This window comes from Miscanthus floridulus, chromosome 5 (assembly GCF_019320115.1).
Source record: "Miscanthus floridulus cultivar M001 chromosome 5, ASM1932011v1, whole genome shotgun sequence".
NCBI lineage: Eukaryota > Viridiplantae > Streptophyta > Magnoliopsida > Poales > Poaceae > Miscanthus > Miscanthus floridulus.
In genome coordinates, this window is record NC_089584.1 from 139,743,765 (window position 1) to 139,753,272 (window position 9,508).

Genomic DNA, 9,508 nt, shown 5'->3' on the forward strand with positions numbered 1-9,508 from the left:
TTCTTCGCCGTGTAGTAGTATCGTCTCCACAGCCCACAGGTCGAGCAGCGGCGGCTACTTGCTGCGGCGGTCTGGCCGTTGACCTCGAACCGATGAGACCCCGACGGCGAGTTGGCGATTTGCTCGCGCGCGCGCGAGCACATTTGCACATGCATGCACGGCGCTGGCCACGCTGTCATCTCGTTTCCCCGCGCTATATATACGCCCTCCTTCGTCGATCGTGACACGCCGACACGGATCACAAGTGCTGCAGGCTACGTAGACACACCACACTGTGAGCGCTGCCTAGCTACAACCTAGCCGATAGTCCAAAGACATCATATCGATCGATCCGACGATGGCCGCAAGGAAGGAGGTGATCAGCATCGCACTGGCGATCGCGCTTCTGGTCGCGGCGGCCGAGGCTGGGACGTGCAACGTCGACGCTGGCGCGGTGATGCACCATTGCAAGTCCGCCTGCTCGAGCTGGTGGTGGGGTGGCGGGGCAACGCCAAGCCAGGGCTGCTGCAACGCCCTGAGATACGCCGACTTCGGTTGCGTCTGCCGCAACTACTGGGGTACGCTCAGGAGCACGCCCTACGCCGGCTGCGCCATGGCCATCCCTTCCAGGTGCAACATCCGGGGCGCGCCCAGCTCGTGCTAGTCTCGCTGCTGCTAGCTACGGAGGCATGCACACCGAGCGAGCGAGCTCACCTAGCATGCATGAATGCAAACCAGCAGCTTCGACTCCGGTCAAGATCGACAAAATTTGGCTCGACTCTCAATCCGTAGCCAAACTGATGATTGTGTTAATAATTTGGACGTCCGTTATTTTTTTCATTCCTTCATTAAATTGTGTACGTGCGAGTTGATTCTTCGTTTTGAGTTGTCGTTGGTCTGATCTGATGCTGGCCCTGCCGGCCGGCGGACGGTCCATTGTGTCTGACTGTCTGTACGAATGCTGTTCATAATTTCAGTCTCTATGCATGGAAGAAATGACATAAACTCGATCTGTGGGTCTACGTTGACACGTTGTGAAACTGAACCATACAATACAATCTACTTAATCGCATGTCTGTGCCATGAAATGCAACACAGTTCCAATCTTGTGTAGTACTTCCTCCATCCAAAAAAAAGGAATGCTATTCTAGAATGTTGTCAAGTCAAACCATCTTAAATCAAACCAACTTTATAAAAAAGTGTCAATATTTATAATACTAAATAGCTATTATTATATTCATCATAAAATATACACTGCTACAGAAAATCTTTTGCACAACGTTTCCATTTGGGCCTCAGAGGGGGGCGGACTTTTAAACTGCCTCGGTTAATGCCTAGGATTAACCGAGGCGGTCACTTTTTATTAACCGAGGCGGTCACAGTCAACCATCTCTGAAAATCTATTAACCGAGGCGGGCAATCTAACGTGACCGCCTCGGTTAATATTTATTAACCGTGGCGGTCATCCTAATGCAACCGTCTCGATTAATACATTAACCGAGGTGGTCACATTATAAGGTCTGCCTCGGTAAATAGTGGCCTAGCTCCCAGCCCCGGCAAAGTCCATTTCTATTATTCTACCGGGCACATATATAACCAAGACATAGGGTTCGTTGCTCATTCTCGCCAAGCATCTCTCCCAGCCGCACCCGCTCATCCACTTCTCTTTCCACTTCCTCCCCCCGTAACGCGCGCGGCGCTCCCTCTCTCTCTCTCTCTCTCCACACATGCTCAACTCTATAAACATGTTCACATACATTCTACTTCTAATGAACACCTCCAGAAGACCGAGCCGACAAATCTCGGTATTGAACTATTGATAAAGTCACCAACAAATTTGGGTAGCTAACTACTCTTATTTAAGTGTACACTTCTTTTTACTTGTTGCTGAGTTCCCCAACATTTTGTATTCTCTGATCTAATAGGTTCATATTCAATCTCATAAGCAAGGTAACATCTCCTTTGTTATGTCCGAACTGATAGAATTTTAAATTGCTTACGTAGATTTTTTAGCCTTGTTATTTACCTTTTCTTCTCAAAACCCAATATCTTTGCCACATGTATTTTGTTTTGACTGCTTAATTGTTGCACGAGAGGAGAAATAGATTTTTTAGCCTTGTTATTTATCTTTTCTTCTCAAAACCCAATATCTTTGCCACATGTATTTGGTTTTGACTGCTTAATTGCAGGACGAGAGGAGAAAGAGTTGGCGAGTCCAAGCAGTCGCAGTTGCTCCTGACAGGTTCGAGAGCCGAAAGTCTACCAGAAACAGAAAAGTGGAGGTTTGCCCTCTCAACGACCCTACTTGAATTATAATTTCAGGTAGATGTAAACATGATTTTCAAGTTTCAATTTACATGAATTGATGGTGAGACACTATACACACAACACTATGCACGAGCTATGCAAATTAACAAGAGTCATACAAGCGTGGAACAATGTGCTGATGATCAGGGGCACAAGGGTAGCACATGTTCAGGCCTTCTTAACACATTTGGCGTCCGATATCTGCCGATGCTCGTCCACGGCAGGAGGCGTCCTACCGCGGCGCGTTCTTGCCGCAATCGACGTCCGTGTCCTTGTCCTGGCGGTAGCCCAAGTACCCCTGGATCTCGCCCTGGTAGATGTAGATCAGGTAGTAATAGTCCTTCCCTTCCCTGATGATCCTGATACCCCTGGTAAGGGAGATGCAGGACCTGCCTGTGCCTGAGCGGCTGAACTGTTGCTCGACAGCTATAGCATGAGGCCATTGCCAATTGGCAACATCGGAACTTGGGAACAGATCGGTGAGATCGGTCCTGCACGACGAAGATGTCCTTCCAAGACTTGGAGCCCTCCGGCGCGTAGAACGCTGCGGCGTCCGCTCCCCACCTGTCGTTGAACAGCTTGCGCCACAGTTCATCGTCGGAGGTCAACGCCCTCCATTTCCTGCAAACTGAGCTAGCCAGGAGCAGCATACATCGTCACAGTTATTGGTATGCGTAACTCACGAGAACGAACGAGAGATCGCTACCGTTCGTTCTAGTACATGCTATCTGCACTGCTGGTAGTATCAACTACTGTATGAGCTAGCTATCACTCGATGCAACGCCTGGAACGTTTTCAGGCTTCAGCAGCATGTACACAACACAACACAACACAACACAACACAGGATATATATATACGACCGATCCTATTTGAGAATCTAAGATTAGACTGGGAAGAAGTATACAGAGATACACAATCAAAATCTGAATTGTCAAAGGAAACCAAACAGCATGATTTGTTAGTTATGGGGCCGTCTTAAATTGGACATTAAGAATTCAGACCACGAGAAGTTCAGAATTGCAGAGAAACTAAAATTACGCTTCCAATTCCATATTGGAATGCGACGGTTTTGAGGAGGCGTCAAACCTTGGGGAGCAGAGGCGAGGGACCGGTGATCCAGGAGGTGGAAGATCTCGAGGCAACCCTTCCACGTCTGATGTCTCCTCGAGGCTGGCTTTCCCGGTCCCGAATTCTCGCACTCACCAAGAAGCTCTGGCGGAGACCCGAAAGCCCTGTTTCTCTTCTACCATGCGACTACTCGGCCTCGGCGTTCTAGAATCCGGAGCTGAAGGTAAAGAGCTCGAGGGGTCGACGAGTGGAGATGAGAGAAGGGGATGAGAACATGCGGCTTTGTCTGTCTACACCGGCGTGCCTGAGAGTAACGTGGCGAATGCTCACCACTGACACATCGGTCCCGTGGCAGTTCAGTCCAGCGCTTCATGGTCGGCCGGTCTCTTGTCAGAGATCCTGTTCGTTGGTTGGTTTTTGGCCTTATAACCCCAGCTGGTGCTGGTTTGTTGTGAGAGAAACACTGTTGACTGGTTGATAAGCCCTGACTAAAATAAACAAGTGAATAGGCTAAGAGAGTGGGTGCATGCGCGTCTACACAGGTGACAGGTCCGTGCGTCACAAGAGACATGAGCGGCGCTGGATTTTTTTTACAACAACTTTTAATATATAACGTTAACGCACATTACACCGGTGTGGGAAAAGAATTTATAGATTACAGAGCACATATGAGAGAAAGCTACTGCTGAACTGCTTCTGAAGGCTTGCGTGATGCTTCTGTCGGGGGCGCGGGCCCCTCAGGGCCATAGGGCCCACGAGAAGTGGCTATGATAGAAGCATCAAGGGTCCTCGTTCTCGTACTTCGATAGCATAGTCGGCGCTCCCCTTGACTGTCTGATCGGCCTGTGTTCTCGAGGATAATTAGCCTTGAGCCCTAGATAGAATGGATGCTTCACTGGGCTCAAGAGAATGGGTCCAAGACATTAGTGTCAAATCTGAGGACCAGCATCAACTGTCGTTGGCGGTCAACCCAAACACTGATCGCTGCTTTACCACTTTCATATCCACAGAAAAACAGAAAAGCAGATTGACAAAGATAAAAGACTTGTCGTGCCTGTTGAACACACCCGGCGTCGGAACCATGAGCGTGCTCTGCATGCTTGACACGACATTCAAATTGGAACATGGCATATATTACCATGGGAGGTCGGAGGAGTACAACACTCGTTCTTGAATGTAGAAACGTTGCCTTGGCAGGTCCCAAAGCACAGGTCGTGCCGTCGTGGGCTCGTGCATGATGCACAGGTTCGCGCGGCACCACCTCATGGACCACTCGAAGGAAGAGGCTCAGGATTGGCCACGTAGATAGGCTGCACACCACATCAGAAGTGCAACCGTCCTCTCCCATCCGCATTTGAACCTAGCCACTTCTAGGAGCGCCTCGCACGGCGGCAATGGGGTTGCCACCAAGCATGTCGTTGTCGCCGGGGAAGAGGGCCAAGGAACTAGCACCCTGCTGCACCAGCACCAGACGATTCCTGCGTATGCCTTTGTCATGACGAGATGCAGTGCCCACTCGGGTGGCGCGCCATCGCTAATGTCATGTTTGTCCTCCTCGCCCTTTCTTGGTGACGCCCTGACCTCCCCATCATCGTTGCCCCTAGCTGCGAGCATAGCCTGGATGCCGTAGATCTAGATGGAAATCTATCAGTCTAGGTTGCGCAGCAGGCTCGGACACAGGGATGACTGAAAGCTCTAGTTTAGTTTTTGTGAATTGATGAAACCCTAAGTGCTAACCTAGTTTATCAAAAGTGATTATAAGATAGGTAGCACTAGTCTAAGTGGTGGAGCAAATGAAGATCATGACATGATGATGGTGATGCCATGGTAATGATCAAGTGCTTGGACTTGAAAAGAAGAAAGAGAAAAACAAAAGGCTCAAGGCAAAGGTATAAATGGTAAGAGTCATTTTGTTTCGGTAATTAAGACACTTAGTGAGTGTGATCACATTTAGGTTCGATAGCCATACTATTAAGAGGGGTGAAACTCATATCGAAATGTGGTTATCAAAGTGCCACTAGATGCTCTAATTCATTGCATATGCATTTAGGATCTAGTGGAGTGCTAACACCCTTGAAAATATTTGTGAAATTATGCTAACACACATGTGCACAAGGTGATACACTTGGTGGTTGGCACATTTGAGTAAGGGTTAGAAACTTCACGGGCACCCTATATAAAAAAGACAGAGGTCACTATGAGTGACCGGACGCTGGTCTCGGTTGGACCGGCGTGTCTAGTCAATGGTAGCTTAGGGCACGCTGTTTCGGTCTCATGACAGGACGCTGGCACGAAAACTGACTGAACGCTTAGGGCCTGAGTCCGGTCAGTCTGACATATGATGACATTGAGTGACCGGACGCTGGGTGTATCCGATCGAGCATGACCGGACGCATCCGGTCGTGATTTCTCGCTTTTGGATGCTTACTAGAAACGACTGGACGCTGAGGTCCAACGTCCGGTCACTTCACAACAGCGTGTCCGGTCATTACTTAACCGTTGGGATCGGGCGCTCAATATTTAAAGAGAAGGGACACGTGTCATGCATCGCACGACCGGACGCTGGGGTCCTACGTCCGGTCGATATGACCAGAGCGTCCGATCGCCCCGTGTTTAGTGCAGTGAGTAGCCTAACGGCTCTATTTCATGGGGGCTTCTATTTAAGCCCCATGGCCAGCTCAAGCTCACTCTCTTGGCCATTTGCTTTGACATAGCAACCTTGTAAGCTTAGCCAAAGCCCTCCCACTCATCTCCATCATTGATTTATCATCTTTGTGAGATTGGGAAAGAATCCAAGTGCATTGCTTGAGTGATTGCATCTAGAGGCACTTGGTGTTCATGTTTTTGCTGCGGGGTTCGCTTGTTGCTCTTGGTGGTTGCCACCACCTAGACGCCTTGAAGCAGCGGAGGAGGATTGACATGAGTTGGTGATTGTTCGTGGCCATCTTTGGTTATTGTGAGGGGATTTGTACCTTCCCCGGTGGAGCGCCGAAAGATAACTCTAGTGGATTGCTCATGTCATTGAGTTACCTCACTTGTGGGTAGGTTCTTGTGGTGTCCAATTGTGTGGACGAGGTTCGTGCAACACCTCTTAGCCACCGAACCACCAAGTGTTGGTCGACACAACGGAGACGTAGCATGTTGGCAAGCACGTGAACCTTAGGAGAAAATTGGTTGTCTCTTGCCCTTTGGTATTCTCTCGATGATTCATAAAGTATTCGTCTCATGATTGGTTCACTCCTCTACGTGGTTGTATTATCACCTCACTTGCTCATTTATATTCCCGTAAACTAGCTATATCAAGCTCTTTAGTGTAGCTAGATTTGAGAGCTTGCTTTGTGAATTAAGTTCATCTAGTGGAGCTCTTTAGTGTAGCAATTATGAGAGCTCTTAGTGATTAGTGACCTAGTGGATTATGTGCCTAGTGATCATAACAACTAGAATTATTGGATAGGTGGCTTGCAACTCTTGTAGAGCTAGAGTAAGTTTACATTTTGCCATTTGTTATACTAATCAAATTGCCCTAGTTGATTTGTAGATTTTAAATAGGCTATTCACCCCCCTCTAGCCATATTAGGACCTTTCAAGTGGTATCAGAGCCGTGGTCACTATGTGATTAAAGGCTTAGAAACCTCGGTGTCAAATTATGGCTCAAGTTGTGTTCAACCATGTGGGGGGCAAACCATCGTTCTTTGATGGCACATGCTATGATTATTGAAAGAGAAAGATAAGGATATATCTTGGTTCAATCAATGATCAAGTATGGGAGGTGACCGATAATGACTATGCTATCATTGATCTCGACAATCCCACCAACCAAGACAAGACCAACAAGCAATGCAATACAATGGCTCTCAACACCATATACAATGCCATTGATTCTAAGGTGTTTGAACAAATCAAGGATTGTGAAAGAACTACTAAGGTGTGTAGGAGATTGGAGGAAACATATGAGGGCACACCGGCGGTGAAAAGTGCCAAGTTGTACATCCTCAAGGATAAGTTGACAAGCTTCAAGATGAAGGATGATGAGAGCATTCCGGAAATGTTGCATCGGTTGCAAGTGATTGTAAATGACTTGAAGGCTTTGGGAGAGAAGATCAAGGATGATGATGTATCTCATCGGTTCTTGATGTGCCTACCTCCAAGATTTGAGATATTGAGATTGCTTATCATAAGAGGAGGATTGAAGGAGATTACCCCTAACCAAGTACTAGGTGATGTCATGACACAAGAGATATACCGTGTGGAAAGGGAAGGGGTTGACAAGGATGACAAGAAGGAAGAAGAAGACAAGAAGAAGAAGAGTGTAGCATTCAAGGCTAACTCATCATCCAAGAATAAGGGCATGTCCAAGAAAGTATCAAGTGATGATGAGGATCTTAGTGACATTGATGATGGGGCCATAGCTCTATTTGTGCGCAAGATGGGCAAATTCTTGAAGAAGAAGGGGTATGGTGCAAGAAAGAGAAGAGATCACACCAAAAGCAAAGAATATATGAGAAGATGCTACAATTGCAAGAGCCCTGATCATGTTGTAGCGAATTGTCCCTACAATTGTGACAATGATGAGGATGAGAAGAAGAAGCACAAGAAGGACAAGAAAAAAAGAAGGAGAAGAAGGAGAAAAAGATGATCTTCCAAAAGAAGAAGAAGGGTGGAGGCTATGTGGTCACTTGGGATAGTGATGACTCTAGTGATGATGGCAAGAAATCTATCAAGAAAGCACTAGCAAGCATCGCCATCAATAACAAGCCCTCCATCTTTGACACTTCATCAACAAGCCTCATGGCAAAGATATGATGTGAGTGATGATGACGAATGTGAAAGTGATGCTTGTAGGAGTGATGATGATGAAGAAGAGTACTCTAAGGAGGATCTCATGGACATGTGTGAGCAAGTGCACACTTGCTTTGAGATGAAGAGAAAAGAGTGCAAAGAATTGAACAAGAAAGTCAAATTTCTTGAGCAAACTCTTAATGAGCTCAATGCCACTCATGAGAGGCTAATGGAAGCCCATGAGAAGCTTGACAAAGCTCACTCTAAGCTTGAAAAAGCTCACTCCTCTCTCATTGAGCAAGTCAAGGAGGAGGCTAAGAAGGAGCAAGTGATCGTGTCTTGTGATGTGGGACTAACATGTGATCTTATTGATGAAACTTTTTATAAGCCCATTGTAGTTGCTCCCACTAACACTTCTTGTAGCACTACTACTTCTACTTTACCTTTGAGTGATGGTCTCACTTGTGATGCTTCACTAATGGTGGAAAATGAGACTCTCAAGAAGGAGGTGAATGAGCTCACTCGTGCCTTAGGCAATGCCTATGGTGGAGATGCCCGCTTGCTAAAGTGCTTGGGTAGCCAAAGGTTTTCTCTCAACAAATAGGGATTAGGCTATATCCCCAAGAAAGGCAAGGCAGCCTTTGTCACTCCCAAAGTTAGCTTTGTGAAGGGCAATGGCCGGTTTTGCAATAGATGCTGGCAAGTTGGGAACATAGAGCAATATTGCAAGACTAATAAGAACAAACTACCTAATATATCCTCAATTAAATTTGATTCTTGTTACATGCTTGTTAAGGGTGCCAATGGTGTGAAGGCTAAATTCATTGGTACACCAATTGTGGGGCCAAAGAAGAAGGCCATTTGGGCACCAAAGACTTTGGTAACTAACCTTCAAGGACCCAAGCAAGTTTGGGTACCTAAAAAGAATTGATCTTCTTTTGTAGATCAATTATAAAGCCAGAGGAAGGCATTGGGTGCTTGATAGTGGGTGCACACATCACATGACCGGTGATCCAAGAATGTTCAATTCAATCAATGAAAACAAGAGTAATGGGATTGATAGTATCACATTTGGTGACAATGGCAAAGGCAAGGTCAAAGGGCTTGGTAAGATTGCAATATCCAATGACTTGAGTATCTCCAATGTGTTACTAGTAGAGAGCTTGAACTTCAATCTATTATTGGTAACTCAATTGTGTGATCTTGGTTTCAAGTGCATATTTGGTGTGGATGATGTAGAAATCATAAGTGTAGATGGCTCTAACTTGATTTTCAAAGTATTTAGATATGAGAATCTATACTTGGTTGATTTCAATGCCCCGTGTTGAGTTAACCAGTTCATACCAAGGATCACATCTATATCTTGATCCTTTA

At 46.6% G+C, this 9,508-nt stretch overlaps 2 protein-coding genes across 2 annotated transcripts; one reads left to right on the forward strand and one right to left on the reverse strand.

The window, feature by feature from the left end:
* The first annotated feature begins 337 nt into the window (after positions 1–337).
* LOC136455480 (putative lipid-transfer protein DIR1) lies at positions 338–643 on the forward strand. The gene has a single exon (XM_066455489.1). The coding sequence runs from the start codon at positions 338–340 to the stop codon at positions 641–643; it is 306 nt and encodes a 101-aa protein (XP_066311586.1).
* A 1,786-nt stretch (positions 644–2,429) lies between these two features.
* On the reverse strand, positions 2,430–3,728 carry LOC136455481 (uncharacterized). The gene is made up of 3 exons (XM_066455490.1): positions 3,686–3,728; positions 3,374–3,457; positions 2,430–2,914 (listed from the first exon to the last, which is right to left on the reverse strand). Exons 1-3 carry the CDS (start codon positions 3,726–3,728, stop codon positions 2,430–2,432), a joined length of 612 nt encoding a protein of 203 aa, XP_066311587.1.
* Between the last annotated feature and the right edge of the window lie 5,780 nt (positions 3,729–9,508).

What these genes read in the sequence shown, in the direction of transcription:
- LOC136455480 (XM_066455489.1), top strand. Translation starts at nt 338, where the DNA reads ATGGCCGCAAGGAAGGAGGTGATCAGCATCGCACTGGCGATCGCGCTT.
- LOC136455481 (XM_066455490.1), bottom strand. Translation starts at nt 3,728, where the DNA reads ATGAAGCGCTGGACTGAACTGCCACGGGACCGATGTGTCAGTG. An exon ending in ACGGGACCGATGTGTCAGTG is followed by an intron (nt 3,458 to 3,685) that starts GTGAGCATTCGC and finishes CGGGAAAGCCAG; the next exon opens with CCTCGAGGAGACATCAGACG. An exon ending in CCTCGCCTCTGCTCCCCAAG is followed by an intron (nt 2,915 to 3,373) that starts GTTTGACGCCTC and finishes TGGCTAGCTCAG; the next exon opens with TTTGCAGGAAATGGAGGGCG.